A 27,450-nucleotide genomic window follows, 5' to 3' on the forward strand; every position below is an offset into this window, starting at 1 on the left:
CAGATACCTCGCGTTTCTACCTTAATTTAGCATGATAATCGTGAATATGTTTAACTAAATATCACGGTTGAATGTACAAAATATGTAGGTGAGACGGAGAGGACCGCAGTTCTGAGTGTCAATTGAATGTCACTTGTTGGCGTAGCACGAGCGCACGTGTTTACCTTTCGTTGGCGCCGGCAGTGGCGGCTGTTAGCGCGAGTTGTGAACCTGAGAATCTATTCTAAATCTCTCTCGAGTGTTAAACGCCAGTATGATAAATTTCCAACATCTTCGGTGAAGCTGATACTCCTAGTTCTTCCCCAGCTAAGTTAATTAGAACGGTACACACGATTTGTCTGGAATAGCGTGTACATCATTGCCCTCAAATGGCTTGCGTTAACAGTCATTCTCGGTGCGATTCCCCATACTAGGAGACTTCGCAGTTTAACTCCTTTCGAGTTAAGACGAGCCTGTGAACAAGTGTTCTGATAATGACTCGCGCATTCGTCTCAGCATGGCGCGAGCCGCCTTGCTCAAACACTCGACGATTTGCAATAAGAGAAAGAGCGTATGTCTCTCTCTACATTTGCCTATATCAAAGCTAGTGGCCAAGCGTTTTCTTTATGGCCAATAGAGCGTTCATACTTGTTATAGCTCCACCCACTAGAGTTTTTGTAGCCTATCACGGGCGTCGTTTCTTTCGTATGGTAGAGTTTAACTTCTGCTATGTAATACTGAGATAAACAGCTTTTTCTTTCGTGTGAGTTTTAACACTAGTGGCTATAGTGAGTCATCAATGTTTTGAGTGGGGTTTCTCCAGACGTTTATCAGTCATCTCCATTCTCTGTAGAAAGGCTTTCCGAGGAGTCGTCGTTAAAAGCAGAGACGAGGGCGGCTTTTGGCGACGGCCTGTGCAGTGGCTCCGGTGTCTGATTGTGTCCACAAGGTGTCCCGCTGTGCGGTCATTGAGACGGGCGTTGCCACCGTAAAATTCTCTTTCCCTCAGAACTGCGTCTCGTAGCGCGGGTCTTGGAAATTACTTGCTGCCATTACTAGTGTGAGTGTTAGTGATTTACATTCACGAAATGCTGGCTTGTTTATTCACTTTATCTATCAATAATTCATACATTTTCACATAATTATGTCGTGTGGTATATCGAGTTAACTGGAAATGACTCAGGAATTCAATGTAAAGTGCGTTATTTGTTTGACACCTTACAACATATCTGGGTAGAAAGGAAAGAATAATATTGTGTCTGCTCGAGGCAGAACTATCCATAAATAATATTACTGAAAGATAGATGACTGTGTCACTTTGTAATCCACTTCCGCACCCCAAAAGCCCCAATCGGGAGTGTGCGGGATGCTACATGGTGCACCCTATTCTGTTTGCAATTGAGAAAGAATTGTGTGACATTGACAGCTGTGAGATTCGGAGATGAAGCTCCAATTAATTGGGAACAGCTTGTTCTTTCTCGCACAATGGGCCCTTTCTGAAAAGTATGTGCACTGTTCTTTAGAGATGGTAATTGAAGCTTTACAGCCACCTTTCATACTCTATTAATGTGTAAAGATGTTACAATAGTACTGGCCGTTCACGGCCCGACCATCTCACCGACTCGCTCGCCGACCTGTCTGACTGTGGCTGCTGTGCGGTACACCCCAGCTGCCAGCACTGGCGAAACTGTGGGCCAGCATGTTGCAGTCAGCGCTGGAAGTTAGGGGTCCGCCAGTCAGAGTGGAGTGCGCGGACGACATATCCGACACACACACACAGGCGAACTGGTCGGGGCAGGTCCACTCGGCGGACGAGTCGGTCGACTGGCCTGCTCGTGTGCAGGCGGCTCGACGCCAAAGTGCCCTCGAGAACTGACCCGTGGTCTGGTCGGCACAGGTTTCTACCGCGTCAACTACGACAGGATCGGCTGGCAGGTGGTGCAAGCCCAGCTGGTGTCCGACCACCTGGTGGTTCCCCGGGAGACGCGCGCCCAGCTGGTGAGCGACTCCTTCAACCTGGCGCGGTCCGGGCACCTGCCGTGGGGGCCGCCGCTCGACATCTCCCGCTACCTGAGCGAGGAGCGGGACTACCTGCCCTGGGCTGTCGCCTTCCGCAACTTCGACTTCCTGGACACAGCCCTCGCGCCTTCCGAGTACTACTCCTCCTTCAAGGTGAGCCAGTAGTTGGTGTAGTTACGTGTTCGGAGAATCCTAACGATACGTGCTATCTGTGAGCCGCCTAAACCTCATCGTGTACATTTCTTCCTTTGGCCAACTTTAGCCTGTTATTATTAAATCGGCTTCAAAAGCCCGAATACCTCGTTCTCGTTGTTGTTGCTGTCTTGAGTCCACGGACTGGTTCGATGGCAGCTCTCTGTGCAGCTCTATCCTGTGCGAGCCTCTTCATCTGCGACGTGCTTCCTTTTGAACCTGTGTACTGCATTCATCTCTCACTGTCCGTCTACAATATTTACCAACCACACTTCCTTCCAATACGAAACTGGTCTAAACATCAATTAATCTGTTCAATATGATGTGAGACGGTAAGTATGTGAAACTTTTGTGGTTTAAGATGGAACACTGTAATTATGTTATGGAAGATTAAATTGAGAATTGGAATTAAGAATACGATTAGACTTGAGCTGCAGTAATTAGCAGTGGCAACCACACCGACACTCGAACCTGTTTTATGCTTCAGCTGTTCTGTCCGAGCGCAGCACCGTGTAAGGATGGTGTCAGGGAAGGCGAATGGTCGACTTCTGTTTATTGTGAGAGTTTCAGAGGAGTTTAACTCCTCTGTAACGCAGAATACCAATTCTTGAGTAACGCTCGTGTGTTTAGGCTTCGCACCTGGCTGTATTAAAAGTAGACACGGAGCAAATTAAAAAGTGTGTTGCTGGACTTGTTACCGGTAGGTTCGGTCGGGATGCAAGCATTACAGCGATGGTTCGTGAACTCAGACTGGAAATCCTGGATGGAAGGCGACGCTGTTTCCGGAAAACACTGTTGAGAAAATTTAGAGAACCGGCCATTGATTGCAGCATAAGACGTCAGAGCGACACTACCGCCGCCAAACCTACAGTGCATTTCGCTTAAGGACCGTGAAGGTGAGAGAAATTAGGCCTTGTACTGAGGCGTATAGACAACCGCTTTTTCCTCGCTCTATTTGCAAGTGGAACAGGGAAGGGAACGATTAGTAATGGTAGTCTGCACCATGACGGCAGAAAGCCGAGAATGATAATACTGTGAATCCACACAAACCATAAAAATCTGTTTATATGGGTACATACATAAGTATAAGTGCATACGTACCAGGTGGTTATAATTAAACTTTCCCTACCTAACAAGTTATAACATGGAACTTAATTACTCTACGAGTACCAAACTTCGTAGCAATGATGTCGAGGGCATTGGGAAGACAAACAAAGTTGAAACACTTTTAATGTGCTGCTAAAGTACATCATACCATTACATGCTGGTACCATTACTCCTACAAAAGGGGCTCAGTATGGCGCTCATCAGTGCAGGATCGCATTCTGCACAGCAGAGCGAAGCATGTCCGTAGGTATGTTTGCTACCTGTGTGATTGTTCCCTTAGTAAACCCTGCTTTTCTGGTAGCCCACAACCAGAAATCACAGAGGGTCAGATCAGGTGATCGTACCGGCTAAGCGTTTGGAAACGATCGGCTGATAATTCGACAGTTTCCGAATGTGGTTCGGATAAGCAGGTGAACATCACGAGCGATGTGCGTTGGGGCTCCATTTAGCATGAAAACTGAACTTCAATGCGTCTCTATCCCGTAGGGCGTGAGTGACACGCTGCTGGCGAAGCACATCGCAGTAACGCTGGCCAGTTGTACTACACGTCTTTGGTCCTCGAGCGCCAACCTGTTCAAAAAAAGAATGGGCCAATGATGAACTTTGCTATAAAGCCACATCCTACGGTGACACGTTCACCGTACTGAGGAACTTCACGTACAGTGACTGGAGGTGAAGATCCCCACACTCTCCAATTCTATGTGTTCGCCTCACCCATCAGAGAGAAATGAGCTTCGTCTGTCCACAGGATGGTCCAGAGCCAGCCCTCATCAACTACAGCCCTTGCGAGAAAGTGGATAGTGAAGTCAAGACGTCGATGTGCTTCCTGTGGTGCAAACTGCTGTACGATTTGGATCTTGTACGGATACCATTTGAGAATGGTTCAAAGCACCTCCGTACAGTGGACCGAGGGATTTTCAACTGTCGTGACACAGCATTTGCACTGCCTGACGATAGGGAATTGCGCGCAGCGTTGTTTGCGCTAGCAACAGCGATTTTATCAACCACCTGTGGAGTAGTTGGTTGTCGGCCCCTTCCTGGAGCGACGCCCAGTTCTCCAGTCAATTCGAACTTCTTCATCGTGCTCCGCACAGCAGGTGGGGAAAGAGGACCCTTCCGTCATCCTTTCAGCTGGCGATGTTCTCGAAGTGCCGCTGCAGCATTACTGTTGTTTCGATAATAGACAATGAGCTGATACTTTTGTCCAAGCTAACGTTAACACATCAACAAGTGCATTGCGAGACCATGAATCACGATGACTGATTACGCCACCTGGTACCCATAGCTGGAATTGGACAGTGGCGCTGTGACGCTTGGAAATCGTGCACCTCATACTCTGGACATTAATGCTACCAATTTTGGTACTCGTACAGTAATTAATTTCCGTGTTATAATGTGCTAAGTAGGGAAAGTTGAATTATAATCACCCGGTATGTTCCACATCTCCTACTAAACCACTGGACCGATTTCGATCAAACTTGGTACACATATCTCTTACTGTCTGGAAAAAGCCACTATGGGGGTAAGAATCAGCCACCGGTCAGGGGGTTTGCGAAGTGACGCGAGGATACTCGTAGTCCAGTTATTCAGTGTTCGAGAATGAGAGCGCTTAGAGACTTGCGACGAACTCCACACACAACTTCAAACCCTTACAAAACTTTCACCCTCTGACAACCCCAGCAAAAAGACGAAAGGAAAAATTTTGTTGCGTACTACATTTTCGTTTTTGTGCTGTTACACTGCCACATGAAGAATGACGCTTCAATTTATTACTTCTTTACTACCAATTCGAAGTACATTCCGCATATATCACTGAATGTACCTGCAAATTTATATCATTCTATAGCACGTAGTTCAGTACACACGAGGTGATAAACATTACGCTACGGGAAAATGGCACTGTGTGGCGATATTGACTAGACATACAGGTGAAATATGTACAAATATGCGTGAAATATGTTAAATATGTGTACAACATATTTTACATATTCGTATGGGAGGAAAGCCACGAGTAGAAAGCTCACCCGGAATCCCTGGAATGATATCAGTCAAATTAGTTACATTATGAAAAAATACTGTAGGAGTAACAACAGCCAGGCTGTTATTGCAGTGAGTGTGATAATGTGGAGAGATATGGAAGGAGGAGGAGATAGTGAGGGTGAAGGAGGAGAGAGTGACGGACGGGAGCACGAGGAGGAGAGGGACAGTGATAGGGGAGGGGAGATGGACACAGAGGTGGGTAGGAGGAGTCTGGCAAACAGAGGGTGAGGAGGAGAGGGAGAGGGGGGAAGGAGCAGAGGAACGGAGGGGGCAGGAACAGAGAAGGTACGGACTGATACAAGATCGGATTAAATACATAGCCGGTGCAGCACGCCGAGTTGCTCTCTCACTATTCTTGAAACAATCTGGCTACCTACCTGCATAGGCTTCCAGTTGTCTGCCCATTAGCTGGTGTAGCTGATAGAAGCAGCGTTGACGAAAAGCCAGCTACATACCTACCACGCAAAGACCGCATAACTCCAGTCCGTGAGCATTAGCTGACAGCTAAACTATGGAACGTTCGGGAATCTTGCATGACTAGTTTGAAAATTGTCTAAGATTTCCTGTAAGCTGGTTTATTGTCTCTAAACCACGGAAAATGGCATTCGGTTCCTTATTTGATATCTCACCATCAATTATACATCGTTAGTGACTGTCTCTGTTACAAGTTGACACACGAAATCAGCCAGAAGATGTTTAGTCCTACCCAATACTTTTTAACGTCGCAAACAGTCACTGACCCACGACTACTCGCGAGTTAACACATTCAGTCGTTCGGTAGGCCTTTAGCGAAGGAGTGCTCACCTTAATGTCTCGTAATTTGCACGAAACACGCTACCCGGAGTTTATTTACGACTCGAAATTTTCAGACACGAAATTTCCTAGAATAAACCACTCACAAAGCTCAAACTTTGTGAAAATACACAGTACTGTAGTCACTTTTCATCAGTTACACGAGAACCGACGAGACGCACGGATTTCCCCATTTTGCTGCAGATTTGATCAGCGCGGTATAACACAGGTGATAAGCACAAGACGGGTCCTGACCGACTATGTCGGCTCAAACGCCAGGACAATGCTGAATTCGTATTGGCTGGTATGTTCAGCAGCCGATCGTATCATGTCGAGCACTTCTATACTCGCGGTCAGCCAATCAGATGACAGCAAGTGATTTAGACTAGAAATCTCGTAATTTCGAAACTAAATAAAATTTAATGAAAACAAAATACGGTTCCTTTCCACGAAATAAATTACTAATAAATTTAATACAGAACGCTCCTTGTGGCTGCCTGTTACGAAATCTAACTCACTCGAACATACGTCACAAATTTCACTGTTGCACAACGACTTTCTCACACATACATTTTCCGGCCGGGGTGGTCGAGCGGTTCTAGGTGCTACAGTCTGGAACCGCGCGACCGCTACGGTCGCAGGTTCGAATCCTGCCTCGGGCACGGATGTGTGTGATGTCCTTAGGTTAATTCGGTTTAAGTAGTTCTAACTTCTAGGGGATTGATGACCTCAGAAGTTAATTCCCATAGTGCTCAGAGCCACACATACATTTACATAGTCTTAGTAAAATTTCACAGTCTCACTTTACGTATGTCCTCCATTCGCTCTCTAAGTCTTTGCAAAAGATTCAGACAACCGAAAGACGATGAAATAATAGCCTTCCAAAGTTTATTTAATTACGTCAGATATTTGTGGAAATTTAATTTCGTCACAAATTTGTGGAAACGAAAGTAAACTGCAGAAAATTAGAGTAAAGGAACCTATCCTCTCGGTTGTAGTTTCAGTTGCTACTATAGACGAATACATTACAGTCCCCAACTCTGTTTCACAATGTCAGTACAGTTACTATGCGTCCTAGGTAAAAATTTATATCTGCGGAAGTACCAAAGTTACGATTTGAAATTTTGACAGTCGGGTTGTTTTATCCACAGAATTTGGTAGACTAAGAACGTAAAAGAAGTGTTACTATTTAGCAGCACTTGTCGAGATTCGGGGAGAGTACGTGTAACGCATTGCACGCGGCGTCAGTCGAGTACAATAGCTGGCTCGGCGCAGCAGCCGGCGTCAGCTGTGCCGGCGCGAAGAACCAAATATCTGCTGTCCTCCCGGCCCAAGGGAAAGTACGCTTTCGCTGCGAGATGTAATAATTTGCTACGTCGCCTTATGCAACGCTTGGTACGGAACTCGTATATTTGGATTTGTTTTAACGGAAGTGTGCATTCGCTATTTGGCATCGATCGGGTTTCGGCTTGCAGGCGTACATGCGGGCCCTGCTGGCGCAGCCGTACGCCGCGCTGCGCTTCGAGGTGCTGCCGGACGACGACCACGCGGCGCGCCTGCTGCGGGTCGCGGTGCTGCGGCACGCCTGCCGCGTCGGCTACCCGCCGTGCCTGCAGGCCGCCGCCGACCTGGCCGCCGTCGCCTTCCCGGAGGGCGGGCAAAACGACGGCGACGGCGACGGGGCAGCCAGGTGCGTCGAAGCTCTCGTCCCCTCCTTCTGGGGCTTCTCCGTGCCGGCGGTTTTCCTCGGTTCCTTTCGACCCTGCGCGTGTCCGCCTCCGTAGACGGGTGTTCGGCACGTCAGTATGCCGCCGAAGGCTTGCGGGGTCACTTAGAGGCGAGGTCGGAGATTTCCTTCCCTCGGGGACTGGGTCTCGTGCTGCCTCAGTCGTTTCGTCCTCGTCGGCACGCGAGTTGCCCCAGTGGAATCGACTGACAAGTCTTCAGCCGAGCGAACAATCTACCTCGCACGTTTCGTTAACCCTGCGGGCGGTAGCAGAGAGCGTGTCCCTCTACATCGTCCCGACTTTTTTTTTTTTTTTTTTTAAAAATCTTTATTCAATTGAATTATTTCTTACATTTTAACCCACCACCTAATACATTAGTGGGTCCTAAATCTACATTACAATTCTTTGAATTTTGGCAGCATTTTTACTTCTACTTCTATTCTAATGTTAATGAACTTACTTGCTACAGGAAATGAGGAGTTAGTTTCTTATTGGGTAACATCTAATTCTACACTTTGCTGACTAATCTAAGGGCTACTTCCTGCAGCGTTACAGGCGTGCCAGATGTTTTGTATAAACCTACTGTGTGGCCGTGCCCACTGAGCTAATCCCAGTGAGCATGCCCCTGGCACTGGGCTGGCCTTTGGAGGATCGCTGCAGGTTCTGTTAAAGTTTCCTATCTACTATCTACTTAAGGTTAAACTATTACTAAGTCACAATCGGTGCGCATTTGTCAATTTCGGGTATTGGCTCACCTTCCCCCTGTTCCAGAGCGTGGCGGATTCCTACCGTCACGGCGATTGGCCAGTCCACGCCCCGGCGGAATGGGATGGGCGCCTTCAGTCATGTCATGTCCGGTGGTTCATGTGTTTTCCCTTAGGTATTCTCGCAAGACCTTTGCTGATACCTCGCTGGCAAGGCGGTTTACTATGTTGAATGTGGTGGGGTCTCTAATTAATTGATATGTGTTGATGTGAGGCAACTGGATTCTTAGGTCACCGGCCACATCATCGAAGATGGGGCACTCGTAGATCACGTGGTCCGGAGTACCCCATTCAGCTCCGCAGTCACACGAGGGGGTAGCCCTTTTCCCGAATCGGCAAAGATATGCCGGATACGGTCCATGTCCTGTGAGGAAGTGCAACAGTCCCTTACTTGGCTGGAAATGCGAGAGTTGGAGACGTTCTTTGATGTTTGGGAGCAGCTGGTAAGTCCTTCGGCCTGTTGTGTCAGCATCCCAAAGTTCCTGCCATAACTCTCCTCCTCTCCTCTTGATTGCAAATTTGTCCCCCACCCGCACTCCCAGGATACTTTCAGTCTTTTCTACATCTCCCCTTTTCACCCAGTACCAGGCTGCCTGTTCCCGGATTTTGATGTCTAGGGGACACACCCCCATAAGTATTAGTAGTGCCCCTCCTGGAGATGTTCTGTATGCTCCAATGGAGCGCAGAAGCATGTTCCGTTGCACTCTCCTCACAGACATAGCAGGCACGACCCTCGTGAGCCTGTGCGCCCACACTCCGGATCCGTAACCCATGATAGAAACAAGAATAGTGTTGTGATATAACTTAATAAGTTCTGGTGGAAGATGAAATCTATTGTGTCCTATTGTAATTAAGTTATTTAGAGCTTCTAATGATTTCTGTGTAGCTGTTTCTATATGCTTGGCAAAATTCCACCTTTCATCTATTATTACCCCTAAATATCGGGCCTCACGACGCCGAATCACTGGTGAGCCCTCGATTCTTACTGTTGGATTTCTGGCCAATTGGCCTTTCAGTAATAGGTATGTAGACTTGTTAGGCGCAATGGTCATTTTCGTGTTTTGGCACCACTGTGTGAGAACTGATAATGTCCTATTGATTTTGGGTTCGAGGTCTTCGCGACTTCGGCCGCCAACCAGCAGAAGGAGGTCGTCAGCGTAAGCTATCGCCTCTAGCACGTCCACACTGTTTTCCAAGCTCTCCAGGAGAGGCTCCATATTTATGTCCCAAAAGAGTGGCCCCAGGACAGAGCCCTGTGAACACCCCTTCGTGATCTTCTTGCCTATTCGCTCGCTAGGGGACGATAGCCAGACCTCTCTTTCCATACAATAGCTCCTAAGACAGCCATATAGCGGCCCTGGACACTCCTTCTCCCGCAGGCAGGAGAAGAGCGAAGGCCACCACAGGTTGTCAAAGGCGCCACTGATATCCACCATGATGCCAACTATGTACTTGTGCGGAGACGACCCACAGACCTCGGATGCGAGGGCAATTGCGTCACACGCAGATCGCCCCCGCCGAAAACCGAATTGTCTGTCACTCATCCCGCACAGCACTCGGTGTGCTGTCAGTCTATCAGCCAGTAATCTCTCCAGCAATTTGCCCAACAGGTCCAACAGACAGATGGGTCTATAAGATTTTGCTTCTTTAGGGTCTTTATCTTGCCCCTTTTTGATAATTACAACGTTGGCCTGTTTCCAAATTTTGGGGAATGTTCTGAGGCGCAGGGCCTCGTTGTAAATTCTTGCTAAAGGTGTCACTAGTTGAGGAGCGAGGTATTGTACCACCTCCGCGATGATGCCGTCTGGTCCTGGGGCCTTTCCTTTCTTTAGTGATTTTATGTGGGCTGCAACTTCCTCTTCAGAGAGAGGGTACACCATGATGTTGTTCTCGTAGTCTGCCTGCAAAGCTTGCCTAAGTAGGCGTTGTTCTTCTGTGTCCTCTTCCTCTTTATCGTCAGGGAGGAGTTGGTGGAGAAGGACCTCAGCAGTTTCCTGCCAAGACCCAGTCATCCGGTTTCCATCCCTAATTGTGGAGAGCACCATTGGCGACCTGATTTTTTCCCTTACTATTTTGTAAGGAGTGCCCCAGGGATCCATAGCCAATTGGCTGTGCACATATTTTTCCCAGCTTTCCTGTCTGACTGTTCGCAGTTCTTTCTGAAACTGCTCTTTGGCTTCCCTGTATGTTTGCAGCCATCTTTGTTTTTCTTCCCAGACGACACTTCGCTGGTAATACCTCCTCGCCCTCCTGACAGACTGACGCATCTGCCCTAGTTCCGCAGACCATGGTGATGGAGAAGCCGCAACGGCTCTCCTCCTGGTTGGTACGGCAACCTTTACCGCCCTGGTAAGAGCGCCCACCAGATCTTCGGCGTGTTTGTTAATGTCATCGTCATCTTCCGGCCATGTCGGAGGGTCAAACTCTCTTGCAAGGCGCTCCCAATTGGTCTTGTTATAGTTTAGTTGTACTTCCCACCTTATGTCCCAGTGGCACTCCCGATCTGTGATTTTGAATGTGGTCAAGTTGTGATCACTGGTAGTGTCTCCATCAGTAACAGTCCAGTTTTGTATATTGGCAACGATGTTGGCTGTCATCATCGTGATGTCAATGTTGGTTCCATTTCCTCCCCCTCCTGTGTAGGTTGGGGGGTTTCCAGGTCTGTTGGCAATGAGGAGTTGCAGAGACATAATGGTCTCCTCCAGCTTGCTTCCTCTTTCATCTCGAGTGCCACTGTGCCACAGGGGGGATTTGGCGTTCACGTCCGCCACCACAACTACCTTTCTGCCCCTCAGCACCGTTGCTACCTGCGTAAGTTGGTCAAGGTACACGTCAATGTCTGTACCGTACTGAAAGTACATATTTATTAAAATGATGGTGGCTTTCGGGTCGTCTCCAAAGCTTACTACTTGCCAACTCATGGCAGCGAAGGCTATATTCCCCGCAAGAGAGTATGGCTCCTGCAAACAGAGCACATCAAGGCTCTTCTCCTCCACCACTCTCCGAAGTTCCTTTATGACCAGCCTACTATTGTGTGCGTTTAGCTGTCCTATCTGTATTTCTGTAGCTATGGGAAATATGTGTGCACATATGATTCAGGGAAGGTTTTCGTCCAGTCGTAAGCTATTCTCCCATTAGATAGGACAGACTGATTATATATTTCCTCTAAATTAAAGGTTTCGTTTCTTCTGTCAAACACCTTTTTAACTAGGTCACGCAGGGCGCCGAAGTCAGTGGGGAGATTCATTTTCTTTAGTTGTACCTTGTCTACAGCCTCCATGGCCGAGAAGGTGACCTTGCGCCCGTATCTATGTCCCACCCGCACTAGATGTCGTAGTGCGGTGGTCAGGACAGCCGGCTCCTCCAGGCGGGATAATTGTAGGGAATGTTCGAGATTGGGATATATTCTGCTCGGTTCAACCGCTGTTCTCACAGCTATTGGTTGTCTCGAGTCAGTGCTCACATTGATGTTATTTATTTGCGTGTTTGAGCTAGTAACTGTATTGACCTGCACCGGCAATTCCAGCACAGGACTCCCTTGAACGAATGCTGGTCGGCCCACCGCTACAGGACGCCTGTCTCGAGTTGCCTGATTTCCTGGCGTTCGCGATCCCCATCAATAGGGAGAGGGGGCTGCCACTTGTTCTTGTGGGTCCGTTTGGACACACGCATCCTTCATTTTCCTCCTACCATCACTTCCTTCTGCAAGTGTTGCAAGGAATTGTTTGAACTGGGCTGCTCTTGCCGCGTCCCTTCTCCTCTTGAATGGGGATTTTCTTTTAGGCATCCTAGGTGCCGTAGTTGACTCAGCCATAGTCAGTTCTTGATATTAACCTCTGCTCAAGCATCCTATACGTTGGGCAGTTGCGACCGGAGGCATTGCAAAGTCTTTTTGCGCCTCCTTGTGCACTGAATACAAATTGCCGAATTTTTGCAGTTTTTTCTAATATGATTTTCTTCTCCACACCTGGAGCAAGCCGACTTCCTCTCACAGTATTTATGAACGTGATCGAGATCGCCGCAATTATGACAGCGAGGTACCACCAAGAAGTCCCGCACATTGATGGCGTGGAAGCCAATATAGATCTTACCCATTGAGGTGAGTTTTTTCCACATCTGGCCGGAGACTTCTGCTACATGATGCACAACGTCTTTGTCTCTTGGTCCTGTTTTGAATTTAAGTTTGAATTCATTTTTAAAGTCCTCAGTACTTATATCATCAAAATTTTGATTTCGAATTGTTTCCTGGAGTTCATTATTATTATCAAATGTAACTGGTATGTCATACATAATTACAAGCGGGTTTCTCTTTTTTGGGGGTTCACATCTTACGGCTTTACACAGTTTTTGATTATTAAGTATTTTGTTCCGGTCATCCTCTGTTGCTACATCGACTATTACTACGTTCTTTGTAGCTTTTACCTTGTTAACTTTAATTTTATCCTTTACAGGATTAATCATAGTTGTGAATATTTCTTGAACTTTTTTAGTGTCTTGACCGGGCAATGGTCTCAGAAAGACAGCAGTGTCCGGTCTTTGTGACACTTTTACAATGGTATCTCTTGTAGTCTGGCTCTTAGGTGCCGTTTGAGCGACTACATTAGCCCACGATTTTGTTGGCTGCTTGCGCAGCCTTTCATTCTCTTTCTGTAGTTCTTCAACCCGCCCCTCGAGCTTCGCATGAGCAATAGCTGAGGAGGCGAGTTCATTTTTTAACGTCAAGATCGCAGCCTGGCTTATCTTTCCGTTTTTCGCATTGGCTTCCAGGTATTGTGTAATCCTGGCATGCCTCTCACTAATGCTTTCCTCAGTCTGCCCCGCGCCCCCTGATGGGGAGGGAACAGTAAGCAAAGAAGCCCTCGAAGGCGCACATGAATCGCTTGTCTCTGTCTCAGCCATATTGTCGACAAGCGAAAAAGGATTGGGAGCCCGTCTCTTTCCCCGGACCGGCTCCTCTTGCATTGGGGGGGGGACTATTGCAGCTCGCCCACCAACCTCGCCCCAAGGCCAAGGGCACTCTCCGAGCTGCAGGGTTCGGCGCGCCGTTGCCAGCGCACTGGTTCCCGTCGGTGGCTCCGTCATCGTCGATTTCACCCGACGCTCCTCGGCAAGAGCACCCCGCACTCCGGAGAGGCGGATGCACCTCTCGTCCTTCGCCGCCTACTAGCCCGAGCTTCCACCCGTCGGCCAAGGACCCACTCCTACTCAGGTGGTGGGTCGGTCGCCCAGTCGTTCGGCGGTCTGGGACCATCTAACCTGGCCCAGGCGATGTCACCACCTCCTGGGTTTGGCAGAACATGCCCCGGTTACCCAGAGGCGCGGCGAAGCACCCTTGCCGAATCGCGCCGCGATCCCACGCCGACGAACAAGGTCTCCGGCATGCAGAACACCTGATGGTCTGTGCCCTGCGAACAGAGAGGGACTGATGTTCGGTCCCTTAACACAGCTCCCCCTGTGCCACGCACCCTTCGCTTTCGCATCGGGTTGGGTCGCAGCTCCCCTTTTGACGCAAGGCAGAATGCCAAGTTTGACGTCTGGCACCACGGGAAGGCGGAAAGAGCCACTTGGGAAGGAGAGGCTGTAAGAGACGCATCACTTCCCCAAGTGAGGACTGCCGCGGCACGCTCGACATAAAGCGATACGCTCTAGTGCGAGCTTCCGTGCCTTACGGCGCGCCGGCAACGGGCGGGCCCGCACCGAAACGCGCCGTCAAACGACTGACCTCACGCCAGACCCCGACTTTTTTGCAGGGTGTGTTCCATCCAGCTCCGTTGTCTACTCTCTATTTCGACGTCGACAGGTTCTTCTCTGTTGCGAAATCGGAGGTCGTCGCCGATATTACATTTCGTCACAAGATTTTAAGACTTTTCCTAAGACATCTCATCGTGTCCACGAATCCGGTATACTCAGTTCGCTAGACGTACAATAGAACAACTCGTATTGATGAGTTGTACTACAAAAAGACAATTACAGATACTTAAATTTGACAACTACACAGACGTGTCGGGAGGAAAGGGCGACGTAGGAAATAATCAGTCTTACTAGTGACTGCTGATCTACGGAAGTGGCCGACGTTGACGCCGCTTTCGAGGTGGCCGGCGCGGCGCTTATGTCCTCTTCGCGTAGGGCCGCAGCTGTCACGCTGTCGGCCGGCTGACTTCTCAAAATCTTGCAGTTTGTCGAGGTTATTTTCCGTTTTACGTCCGTAAAGCGGCACTGCTTTCACCTTTGTTCTACGTACTCGTTGTCGAGTTTACGTGGAAATCTGCGTGACCCTCCGTAACGGCCACAGCCGGGTGAACGCCCCGTCCGCCGTTCCGGTTCTCGGCCTGGCGTCGGCAGCTGCTGGCGCGCCTTCGGCAACAGTGCTGTATTCTCCAAGTACGCCAACTCGTTTACCTTTTCGACATTCTCGTCGTTCGTTCTCAGCTGACTTTCGTACTCTTCGTCTTCGCGCGGCATTCACTTGCATCCCGACTATTTTGGCTTCGTGTTGGGAGGTCCTGCAGCTTTTCTTCCGTGTCGACAAAGTTCTGCGAGAGGAGTTGGACTAATTGGAGATCTCCGATCGTTCAGTTAGTCCCAGTTATGTCTATGTCTTCTTCTTCTCCGTCACTTTGTTCGTCACGAATTCTGCACCAAAAAAGGATACCGGTGGATAAAACACACCTCCACAATTAACTGGGAAGTGTTCGATAACTTTACCCTCACGGATAGCTCGGGACTTTTAGTTTCTGTAAGTCTCCCTGATAACTTCTGCACTCTTCTCCGGTATCGCGTACTGTTACAAAGATTTGCACGTATTACTTCTTTTAATGGAGTCGAACGCCTTTACAAAATATTGAAAAAGAGTATTAACACCAGTGATGAAGTAATTTGATTCTTCAGTAATGACTATAAGCGTGTTTATTTGATCCGCACAAGAACAGTTCTACTAAAATCAGCTTGCTCCTTTCTTATCTGCAGTTTATCTGTTAAGGATTATTCGCCCAGATACTTTGCTTCGACTTGTAGGCAAGGTGATTCCCCTCCAATTATGGAAATTTGACGAGAAGCCGTTCTGTCCACTCCTGTGGCACGCTTTCCAAGTTCCAGACCTTTATTAAATGACTGTGGATAACACGTGTGCCTGCCTCTGCGTCAGTGGTTAGACGTCCTTCTGCACTGTTATCGACTCGGGACCTTTCCATTCTTTAGCTACTCGATTGCTGTTTTGATCTGTTTCTTTGAACGTGGCTCTAAGGTAATCGCATTTTCTACCACTTTGGGATCACTTTCATCTTTGGCCTCTCTTTCTCTTTCGGACTCTCCCGCTGTTAAGCACCTCCATAGGAAAGTTGCTTACGTCTGTTCATTTCCCCATTTGTAATTTTTTTTGGTAATTTGTGGTAAGGTGTTGTGGGACCTAACTACTCAGGTCATCGCTCCCTTAGCTTACGCACTACTTAATCTAACTGAAACTAACTTACGCTAAGGACGACATACACACCGATGCCCGAGGGAGGACTCGAACCTCCGATGGGAGAAGCCGCGCGGACCGTGACAAGGCGCCTGAGACCGCGTGGCTACCCTGCACGGTCCCCATTTGGAGCCCGCATCACAGCAACAGTATTCGACAGTATTATATAATTTTCTTAGTGTATCGAGTGAACGTAACACGAGGAGGCAATGTTTCTCACGGCGAACAATGGTTAAAATGTTTTGGTTGATCATCAGACGTGGCTACTCAACCTTAAATCACTCCCGACAGAAACGCCTAAGAACACGATTGTTGTGCCTGCTTTCAATGGACGACGGAGTAGTCGAGGGATATGAAACTTTTTCGTGTACGTATTCAGTTTTACACTACATTAATGTCGAGATTCAGCTGGCAATTTTTACCCGTTTCTTACCATTTGCTAGTATCTCTGCATTCGCCAACAAGACTGTAACTGTTTTTGCAGCGTGGAGCCGGACCTGCGAGGCACGGCGTACTGCGTGTGGGCGCAGGACGGGGACTTGTGGGGCAGGCTGTGGCAGCGCTACCTCGACACCGCGGTGGCCACGGAGAAGGTGGAGCTGCTGAGCGCGCTCGGCTGCTCCCAGGACAACGCCACGCTCTACGCGTGAGTCTACACATCTCCATTGCCTCGTTCCACTTTACTCGTACATTATCCGATCGAACGTATCTACACATATTTTAGCGGACGTCTTCGACCACCACATAAATGACGGAATGAACTTTGCTGTAGACTTTCAATCGGATGTCTGTGAGGCAATGGGAGCTCATTCATTAGTACTCGCAGGAAAGGTGACGATGTTGGGTGTTGGGGTCTGGAGGGAAGTCAGCGCTGGAACTCAACCCGGAGGTGCTCCGCTGTGTTCGGGTCGTGACTCGGGGCGGACCAGTCCGTCTGGAGAACGTCGTCACACACAAAACTTTGCCTCACAGGCGTCGCTTTACGACAGGCTCCATTATCGTGCCGGTACAGACAGGCGCCGTCTCCAAACTGTTCCTCTACTGTACGCGTTACACAACGCTGTCAAATGATTCGTAGGCGACCACACCCTAACCGTGTGAACCGCCGCCATACTGTAGCTTCCCCCCCCCCCCCCCCCCCACACACACACACCTTTGTAGTTCACTGCTGGCACGACACGTGTTGTTAGGTAAGTTTGATGTGGTGTCACAATCTATTCATTAGTGGGAATAATCTCGAGTTAGATTTTTAACGCAGGAAGTATTAAACTTTGTATACGTCTAGAAGCAGCGTAACTCACGGCCCACAAATTATCCTGCTACTAACACTATTCACTGTACCACTGGAGATACCTACAAAATTCCACACGCGAGATCTGTTCTTTAAAGAATCGTGGCTGATGGAGGACCTACTGATAAGACGCCACTGGTCTTGTGATTTCCAACATTTCGGCATCCGGTATCCGACGATTGTTTCAAAATGTCATAAGCTCAATTTATTTGCATTGCTTCTCGGTTTACGTTCAACTTTTTGAAGACGGGCCGAACTGGGGAGGAATATAGATCCCTGGCGTAGGCTATGACCGACGATATAACGATGATACAGTGACTGACGTCATACATGCTTAAACAGAAAGTGAACGGTACATGAGATCGTGTTCCAGTGTTATTTTTCCGGAATATCAGCTAGTAGTGATATACGAGTACTAAACTGCAGCGTAGCCTGAGGTCGAGGTTAGGTTGAAAGGTAACAGTACGGTAGTGATCTAGTGATGTTGATGAATGTGAATGCGAAATCTCAGTTGTTGTGACGTCTGATCTGTAGCATAGCTTGAGGTGTAGCTCGGGTTGGAAGGTGAGAGTCTGGCATTGAGTTGTCGAAGCCAATGAGTGTGATATCGTGAGGATAAATGTAATCCTGCTTATTTAACATATATTATACATACTGGACTCGGATGGGTCGTTTATGTCCGCTGATTTGATGATATCGTTGATAAAAACTGCTGGTCTGTGCTGAAGGCTTTGCTTCAGCCGCCCAGTGCATATCTCTCGTGTACTGTGGGCATGTGCCTGAAGTATAAACGAAGCATCCAATACGTGCTCAGGTGATCCAAAGCTTTAGCTGATTTTCAGCTGTTTCCTATAAGAGGGATGCCGTACGAAAGTGCTGCGGCGTTGTTACAGGTATCTGAGGAACGCACTGAATGCTAGCCTGGTGAGGCCCCAGGACTGGACTACGGTGTACGCCGGCGTCTACTCGACGCCGTTCGGCCTGCAGGTCGCCATGGACTTCATCGAGACGCGTGCGGCCGACCTCTCCACACAGTACGTACTGAACCAATCCCCATCTCGTGCAGGCACCACATTAGATTACGTATTAGATTTAACATTATGTTACATTACATTATAATAAGGCATTGATCAGGTAATAGATAGATTACATTAGATATTATGATTATTTAATATTAGACTGATTAGAAATATGATTAGGTATTAGAGTAAATACATATTATAGTAAATAATAGACAGGTTAGATATGATACTTGAAGGTGTGGAATATGTCAGAAGCATTTATAAAATAAAATATATGCTAATGTTTCCTAAACAGACAAAAGGCAGATGGTTCTGAAAGATGTGGAAAAAGATAGAAACTTGATGTTAGTTTTATTTACACATTAATTTCTATAGAACTTGCCACATCAGTTTATAAATACTAAATTGCACATCATAATTCTAACAGTATTTTAAGGTGGTAGATGTAGTCTGTCCTCAATGTTGTTCAATATGTAGATTCTTAAAAGTGTAATAGAAACGAAGCTAAAATTTAAAAAAGGGCTTAAAATTTCAGGTAGAAGAAATTACATAGTAATTTTGTCTGAGACAGCAAAGGACTTGGAAGAGCACTTGGGCAGGATGAGTGCTGTGTTGAAAAGAATTCATCGGATGGATGTCAACAAAAGAAAACAAGGGTAATGAAATGTAACCGAATTAAATCAGGCGATGTTAAGGAAATGGATTAGGAAATGAGAAACTAATGGTAGTACACGAGTTTTGTTATTTTGGTAGCAAAATAAGTGACGATGGCTGAAGTAAAGAAGATATACAATGCATACTTGCAGTAGGAGGGAATGTGTTTCTGAAAAAGAGAAAACCTGTTAATATCGAACATAAATATAAAAGTTAGGCGGTCCTTCCAGAAGGTATTCGTCTCGAGTGTAGCCTTGGATGAAAGTCAAATGGGGACAAGAAGACAACAGAAGCTTTTGAAATGTCGTGCTACAGAAGTATGCTGAGTAGGTACTGGATCGAACTGGGGAAAAAAGAAATTTACACCACACCTAGACTAGCAGAAGTGATCAGTTGAAAGGATACCTTCCGTGGCATTATGGAATCATCAGTTTGGTCGTGTAGAGAAATGTGTGTGTGTGTGTGTGTGTGTGTGTGTGTGTATATGAAGGAGTAGAGGAGTGGGGAAGGGGGGAAGGGAGATGGAGTAAAAATTGCAGAACACGGAGGTTTTGACATCAGAGATAAACTTTGACTTTCTGTTCCAACCCACTGACGTTATTTGTGTAAGCTGCAAGTGTGTGTGTGGAAATAGCGATGAACTACTCCCACAAGTCTTATGCCCCAGAAAAAAATTCAGAAACGCAATCTCACCCATATTTTCAATAGAAATAATCACACACGCACACACACACACACACACACACACACACACACATTCACTTACATAACGTAGCGCAGGTGAAAATGAGCTTAGCGTAGCTATCATTTGAATATTAAGCAGCAAGTAATGATTGATCATTGTTACCCAAAACTGAACAAATTTTCACTTTACGCATATATGTCCAGCTGTGCGAATGAGGATGTTTTCTCAGTTAAAGACAAGAATAATTAAATCAACAAAGTAAACACATAATTTGTGAATATCATTTGCGACTAACATCACAGTAACGTGTGAGATCACTTTACACAACACTTAGCAAGCAGCGACTACCGAAACGGCAGCCGTTGACCTACCTTGCCCGTATCTGCAGTCTAATGGTATACGGGGAGTAACCACTTATTACTAGTTTCTTGTGACTGAAACTCAGCTGTTGTATTCCTGTATGGTGGTAGATTCATCAACAGTGAATGGAATCCATGATGTATCACAAGACTACAGCTATGCAACATGGCACTATTCTGCACAGTTAACAAAGAATGATTTGTTTTGCATAGAAGCAATTCCAGAAGTAGGTGGTTAATACGCATATATATATCGTTACTAAATACAATTAAATCGATTTACACGGGCACGAAGCAGTAGGTATACAATTAAATTTCAGAATAAATAACGAGAATACTCTGTTGCAAGTACACGATTATAAAAAAAGCAACGACTCTTTCACAGTTTATGTGCGGAGGAAAAATTTGAACCCACAGCATGACGAGTTGAAAAGATCATAGACATCGCTATAATCAGCTTCCATTTAATTAAGTTTGAGCTACCTCAAGTTGCCATTTTACCATGCAGAAAATACCACTTTCCTCATCACGGAGTAATCATGAGCAAGCAGTGCCGAAATGATCTACCGCCCATAACTAAGCTTTACTGTGGCAAACGATCCCACCCATTTTTCTCATCATTGTAAAATCTCCATACCGCCACGGACAACCACCAAAAGCAATCTTCCTCCTAAGTCAGATCACAGAACAGGACTCCTCGACATCAGAACACAGTACACAAAATAGACTGGCGAATGCTATTTCAAACAAGAACAGCCTTGCCGGCCGGTGTGGCCAAGCGGTTAAAGGCGCTACAATCTGGAACCGCGTGACAGCTACGGTCACAGGTTCGAATCCTGCCTCGGGCATGGATGTGTGTGATGTCCTTAGGTTAGTTAGGTTTAAGTAGTTCTAAGTTCTAGGGGAGTGGGGGACTGATGACCTTAGAAGTTAAGTCCCATAGTGCTCATAGCCATTTGAACCAGCCTTGCTGCTTCTAACCTGTGAAGCCCCCCCCCCCCCCCCGATCAAAAGATGAGAAATTTCATTGATCATAGAAATAAGTTGCTTACATCTCTTAATCGATTGATCGATCGAGTGACTGATTTATGATTGATTGATTGAAGCTGTATATAATGGATACGCATTATCTGCAAAAAGTAAAATATCCAAATATAATGGGAAGAAATGAAATTTCTGAATGAAAAGGACACTTCAGTTGACCACATTTTCTGCATTAGTATCCATTTCAATATTTTTCCACTAAGTGATTGACAAAATACATAAAATTATGCAGTAATAACTGCATGCAGTGGTAGTGTGTACTTACAGGTTCTGCTACACTCGTCAATTATTCAGAGTAGTAGCTGGTGATCATGTGATCACCACTGAACTTATGTCATTCCACACCAAATGCGAGCCGGAAATCACACTAAAATTATGCAATTTCTCTTCGAATGCGAGCCAGAATGCACACTAAAATTACGCCATTTCTCTTCGAATGCGTGCTAGTATGTAAATTAACTGGTCAAAAGCATGTTTTGTAATGCACTGTTCATGGTAACTAGGAAGCAACTTGAAATGCTGAAATGACGCTCAGCCACACTGATGTAGGTAGAATATGGAAATTTTACTTACAATTGAGAGCAGGACGATATGTCATTTCTTCATCAAGTTATTGATTTTTAAGTCCGTCGGTAGGTCACGCGTGGTGTGTCGGGGTCTGTGCGCGTGGAGTTGCCAGCTGCTACGGAATGGTTATCATTCTGTTTCAAGAAAACTACTGGGTAAACACACTTGATTTTTGTACATTCACTCGATGAAGGACCGAATTTCTTTTCGTTATTAAGTAATGCACTGCACGAAATTTTAAAGAGTTAGCAGAGGTAAAAACGCACTGCGTAAACTTTGGGTACGGTGGGTTTTAGCACATATATTGCTATGTATGAAATGTAGACAAGTAATCAAAATTTTATTTGAAATTGAGAGCAGAACGATATCTCACTTCGCCCTCGAGTTAGTATATCTGGCGGACGGTCGTGCGTAACATGCTTATTTCCGTTTCTGTACGTAGGGAATCCTGTGGTCACAACAAACTTCATACTTGTAAAACGCTTCAAGATATCGAAACTAGGCTTTTTGTATATGATAGCACGCAAAGAGGCACGTCTGTTATACGATAAACACTCGAAACATTTTTATTCACCGAAATATGGAAGTAACTCATTCACAGAAATGACAGGATTGGTAGGACGGGGTGAGTAAACACGCCTGCAGCGCTTAAGTTCTCTAATTATTTACGTGTAGAGTGTGAGGGGTTTTCGAGCAGAAATTCACGTATGAGTCAAGTAGCCCAGTGGTCAAACACATCGACTGCCAATTCATTGGCTTTGGTTCGATACCTGCTGCTATAATTTTTTTTTCTCATTAAATTTGTTTCATTCTTCACAATCTTAAACAAATAATTATAACTTTAAATATATGGAAACTGTTCTTCTTCTTTAGTTTCACCTTCTTTGGGGTTCGCTGGATCAATAATTTCTTTGTGTGTTGTTCTTTCCTTAGGGCCCAGTATTTCTTCATTTGTCTGATCTTTTCCTTTCTTCTTCCGAGATGAAGGGTTTGGACAGTTGTGTAGATAATAATTAATTTAGCTGTTCGAACAGTAAGTGAATTTTCTGAAATCTTTAATTCTACTAGATCTTTCTAAGTTTCTTTAAACCAGTTGGGTTTCGTCAAAGATTTGTTTAGTTAATGTGTTGGAATTCATTCTGAGAAGATAACCATAAAAATTTATTCTCGTTTTTCGCATAGTACCTGAAAGTTTTTCAATTTTCTTGTAGAGAGTTTCATTTTTGATGTATATAATCTTATTGTCCTGAAATTTTGGCCCTATGATTTTTCTTAAAAGTTTTGTTTCCTTTAGCTCAATTTTCTCCATTTGGCCTTTGAAATTCATGTTTAGTGTTTCTGCTTCTTACAGTTCTTCTGGCTTAATCACTGTCTTGCAATGTGTAATTTTGGACCCCATGAAAGGGATTTTTTGTTGTATGTATTTTTTGTTAGTTGGAAGGCTAATTCAAGTTTATTTTTTCTGGATTCCATTGCTTTGCTTTCCCCAGCATTCCAACTAATCTATTCTCCGAGGTATTTGAATTCCTTTACTATTTCAGAACTTTGATGTATTTACATGAGTGCTTGATGTTTGTCAATATCTTAGATTTTTCAAAGGAGATGTGAAGACCTATTTTAGCTGCTTGTTTCATTTTTTTTCTTTAGCTCCCGTGCTTCTTCGATTGTTTCAGTAAACAGGGCCATATCATCTGCAAAAGCAATGCAATTTACTTTAAGGTTCTTCTTTTTGCAACCCAGTCTTATAGCACTCTTAATATTTGTGTTCCATTCTCTGACTACTTTCTCAAGCGCACAATTGAACAGCAACGACGAGAGCCCATCCCCCTGTCGCACTCTCGTTTTCATTTCAAAGGGTTCCGATAATTCTCCCATAAATTTAACTTTCGAAAATGTATTTGTAAAGGTCGCTTTTATAATATTAGTTGTTTTTTTATCCAAACACGTTTCTTCCAGGACTGATCATAGAGATTCTCTATCAATCGAACCATACGCTTTTTTTAAATCAATGAAGGAGATTACGTATGTCTTTGCCCTTGATTTTTGGTATGCCATAATGTTTTTGAGTTTTAGTATTTGTTCCGAACATGATCCACCCCTTCTAAAACCTCCCTGGTATTCCCCGATTTGCGGATCCAATTGCGGCTCTGCCCTGTTCAAAAGAACTTTAGAAAGAATCTTGTATGTTATATCCAGCAGCAATATTCCTCTGTAATTGTTGGGGTCTGTCTTTAAACCTTTCTTGTAGGTAGGGTGGTTGAGAGCTGTTCTCCATTCTGCGGGAACCTCTTCTTCTATCGAGATTTTATCGAAAACACACTTAAGGAATGTAATTGCATTTTTGTCTACCTTTTTCCATAGTTCGGCCACTATTTTGTTTTCTCTGGACTCCTTGTTGTTTTTAAGTTCTGAAATGACCTTCTGTAGTTCTTCAGTCGTCGGTGGTTCTGAATCCGGCTTCTCACGGATGGATTCAAAATTTTCAAGGATGGGTCCACAATTCAAGAATTTCTCAAAGTAGCCTGCTAGTATTTTGCAATTTTCCGTGTTACTCTGAGCGATGGTCCCATTTACATCTCGAAATTGGAGGGTGGGTGGTTATACAAACCCACCAGTTCTGTAAAAGCTTCTTGTGTTGTTTTTAGAAAATTATCCATCAATTTGGAGCAGAATTTCGTTTTCATGTGTCTTCTTAATCCTTTTTATAGTTTTAGCTACCAGTTTTCTAACTGTAATGAAATTCAATCTGCTTTCTTCTGTTTTCTGTGACTGCCAGTTTTGCCATGCCAATTTTCTTGTTTCAACGAGGGCATCACATTCCAGCGACAACCCGGCATGTTTTTACTGTTTATGTTAGGTGCTATACGTTCAGCTGTAGTAATGAGGTTTTCCTTGATATCCTCCCAGCTTTGCGTCTGAATAGTTTCTTTTGCTGCTGTGAATTCATCTGATTTTAATATCTTTTCTATGCTGTATATTCGAGTCTTAATTTGTTTTATGCTACGTTTCCTGTTAAAGTTCTATTAGCCTCACACCATTTCTGTTTGTTCTCTTGTGTGCAGGATAGTCTCCAACTATTTTCTTATATCTTTTTCTTTGCCAATCTGTGCATTAAAATTTTCAAGAAGAATGATGATTTTTTATCTGGAATTTTCTGTATAATGTCATGTAGATGATTCCAAAAGGCCTCCAATTTTTCTTTGTTTTTTTCTGTTATCCTCATTTATAGGGGCGTGTGCATTGATAATTGTGTAGATTTTCTTTGTGCTTTTGAATATAAGACTTGAGATTCTTTCTGATTGGGAATCAAAGTCAACTATTGAGTTCAAGATTTTTTTGTGGATTATAAAGGCTGTTTCTAGACGTGGTACATTTTTCATTACTCTCGGTCCCACTTTCCCTTTGTATGTCCTAAAACCATCGGAATCGAATGTATCTGTATCCATGTATCGTGTTTCTTGAATGGCTGTTATGAGTACGTTGTGGTTCTTTAGCGCATTTGTTAGATGTTTTAGTTTTCCAGTTTTCAACAATGAGTTTGCAATGAAAGTTGCTAGGTACGTTGATTGCCTATGTTGAAATTTGGATGAGATTCCAAGCCACTCTGACTTGTCTTTGAGCAAAGTTGCAGACTGCCCAGAATCCGAATGTCTGCTGACGTACTGGCGTACGGTGGATCGTCCACCTGGGGTACAATAGTTTACATCACACACTTCCATGATTGATGAAAGTTATTGAAACTGTTAGTTTAATATGGGTAAAATTAATATATTAATTTAGTTACAATTACTATGTTTATAACTCAAATGGCTATAAGCCACAATATTGTAGCACAGTGGTGAAATTTTGCACGAGCTGGCCCTGATTAATCTACTGTTGTCTGTCAACGTTGTATGAGGACATTGCCCCACTCTTCTCGTTTCTTAGAATCAGGAAAGAGCTTCGTTGGACCTCCAACTATCAACTCTCCTGGATAGTTGCCCAACCGCCCTTAATTTCATTTCCATTACGATCGTAATCATATCTTCTTCTTCCGCCTGTCCATTGCCCAATTTGTTTATTTTCTTTTCCTGTCTACTAATTCATAACATACACATGTCTAATTTCTGCTGGAAAGCTCTTAGGTTTTAATTTATTTCCGCATTCAAATCCCTTTGCCTCGAAACAAAAATCCCAAAGTGTTAATACTCTATGGTTATACACACTACCCACAAAAAAAAAGAAAAAAAAATACCCAAAAGAGATGGTTTGATGTCAGTTCTACTTCATACATGCAGACACTGTTGGTGGGTAGGTAAACGATTACAGCTGGAATGTTCTGTGATAGGTGAGACTGCCAACAGCTGGCAATGTGTACTTCTTACCAGGTCCAGTGAGGCATATGAAGGGTGCGAACACAGTCAGCTGCTGAGTCATCATTGTGACGGACACGAAGTTGCTGCATACGCATATGAGACAGCGTTATCAGCTCCAGACAGTGTCTGAAAGGGACCATATCTCATGTCTCCATTTGGCCAGCTGATGGAATCGTACAGTATCCGTATTTGTGGGGCATGTGGGTGTGATAGATGGAAGTCTCATTCTTCAAATTGTTTTGGGGACAGAAAGTGGTATTATCCTGGCGTCAAGATGTTTGGATCCATCAGGTAGGACTTGAGGTCTCTGCCAGTACAGGGTAAGTCAGACGGCGTAACGCTACGTCACGGAGGTCCTGCGTCCTCCCGTGCGGCAGTACCCTGGCGCCAGTTTTCGACAGAACAGTGCTCGTCCACTAGTCTCTATGAACTGTCTGCCAGCCCCATCTGCCGAACGTCAGCTCCAGTTCAGTGCCAGTATCTGGGTCATCGAGGTCCAGCTGCGACAGTTGTGGGTCTGTTTGACTCAGGTGTGCAAGCAGCCAGGCTCCATAATGGTACACTGCCTCATACTGCCAAGTTCTTTGTAAATTTGACTAGAGTTTGGAATCGTACACATGACGTCACATACCCTCTCAATATGTAAACTTCTGGGCCCTTCACTTTTGTTGTCTAGCGGTCGCTTTCTTTTTCTGGCAAATCACAAGTTCTGAAGACTATCTAGTCCACCTAAAGGACGCCACTATGGTTTTACTTCCTTCTCTATCCATCCAATAGTAATCGTGAACAATTTCTTTGTTAACTTGTATAATTGTCCTTTGTAGATGTGTTTATTCTACATTTTCTTTATTTTTCCTTATTTTTTATTTATTTATTTAACCTGATCTGATTAGGGCCATCAGGCCCTCTCCCAGGGTTTCACATATGCAGTACCTTTTTTACGTTATATTCACCTAAGACAGTTTTAATATGACAAATTGTATTAAAATGATTTGAGTGTCCATAGTCAAAATGTGAGTAATTTATACTGACGATGAACTAATAGAGTTAATATTGACAGTACTTGTACTACTGCTGCTTCTGCCACTAATTATGGCAATAGTAATAACAGTAATAATGATGACGATAATAACAGATGTAAAAAGAATTTATAGGCGTGCAAAATAGGTGTTTTATGATGTAGCGAATTCTGGGAGAAGGAAATATGAGGAGACTGCACCAGCTAAGAATACTGGAAAACGAGGAAGATCTGGTTGAAAAGAAGGATGTACATCGGTAATGAGTCCATACAGGGAGAATGGTAATCATTATTGTTAATTTAGTAGATATGACATGAAGTGTCTTCTGGAGTTGGAGATGTTACTCAGTTCTCTAATATAATGAGTTAGGTTATT

The 27,450-nt window shown here is 45.1% G+C and overlaps 1 protein-coding gene across 1 annotated transcript in view; it reads left to right on the top strand.

The window, feature by feature from the left end:
- LOC126101542 (aminopeptidase N-like) overlaps positions 1 to 27,450 on the top strand; it is a 145,947-nt gene that overhangs the window by 110,789 nt on the left and 7,708 nt on the right. Inside the window, exons 10-13 of the mRNA XM_049912181.1 lie at positions 1,877 to 2,151; positions 7,605 to 7,819; positions 16,564 to 16,725; positions 18,264 to 18,404. Of these exons, the coding sequence (XP_049768138.1) occupies positions 1,877 to 2,151; positions 7,605 to 7,819; positions 16,564 to 16,725; positions 18,264 to 18,404 (793 nt within the window). The remainder of the gene's footprint in view (positions 1 to 1,876; positions 2,152 to 7,604; positions 7,820 to 16,563; positions 16,726 to 18,263; positions 18,405 to 27,450) is intronic.

Source organism: Schistocerca cancellata, chromosome 9 (assembly GCF_023864275.1).
Source record: "Schistocerca cancellata isolate TAMUIC-IGC-003103 chromosome 9, iqSchCanc2.1, whole genome shotgun sequence".
Lineage (NCBI taxonomy): Eukaryota > Metazoa > Arthropoda > Insecta > Orthoptera > Acrididae > Schistocerca > Schistocerca cancellata.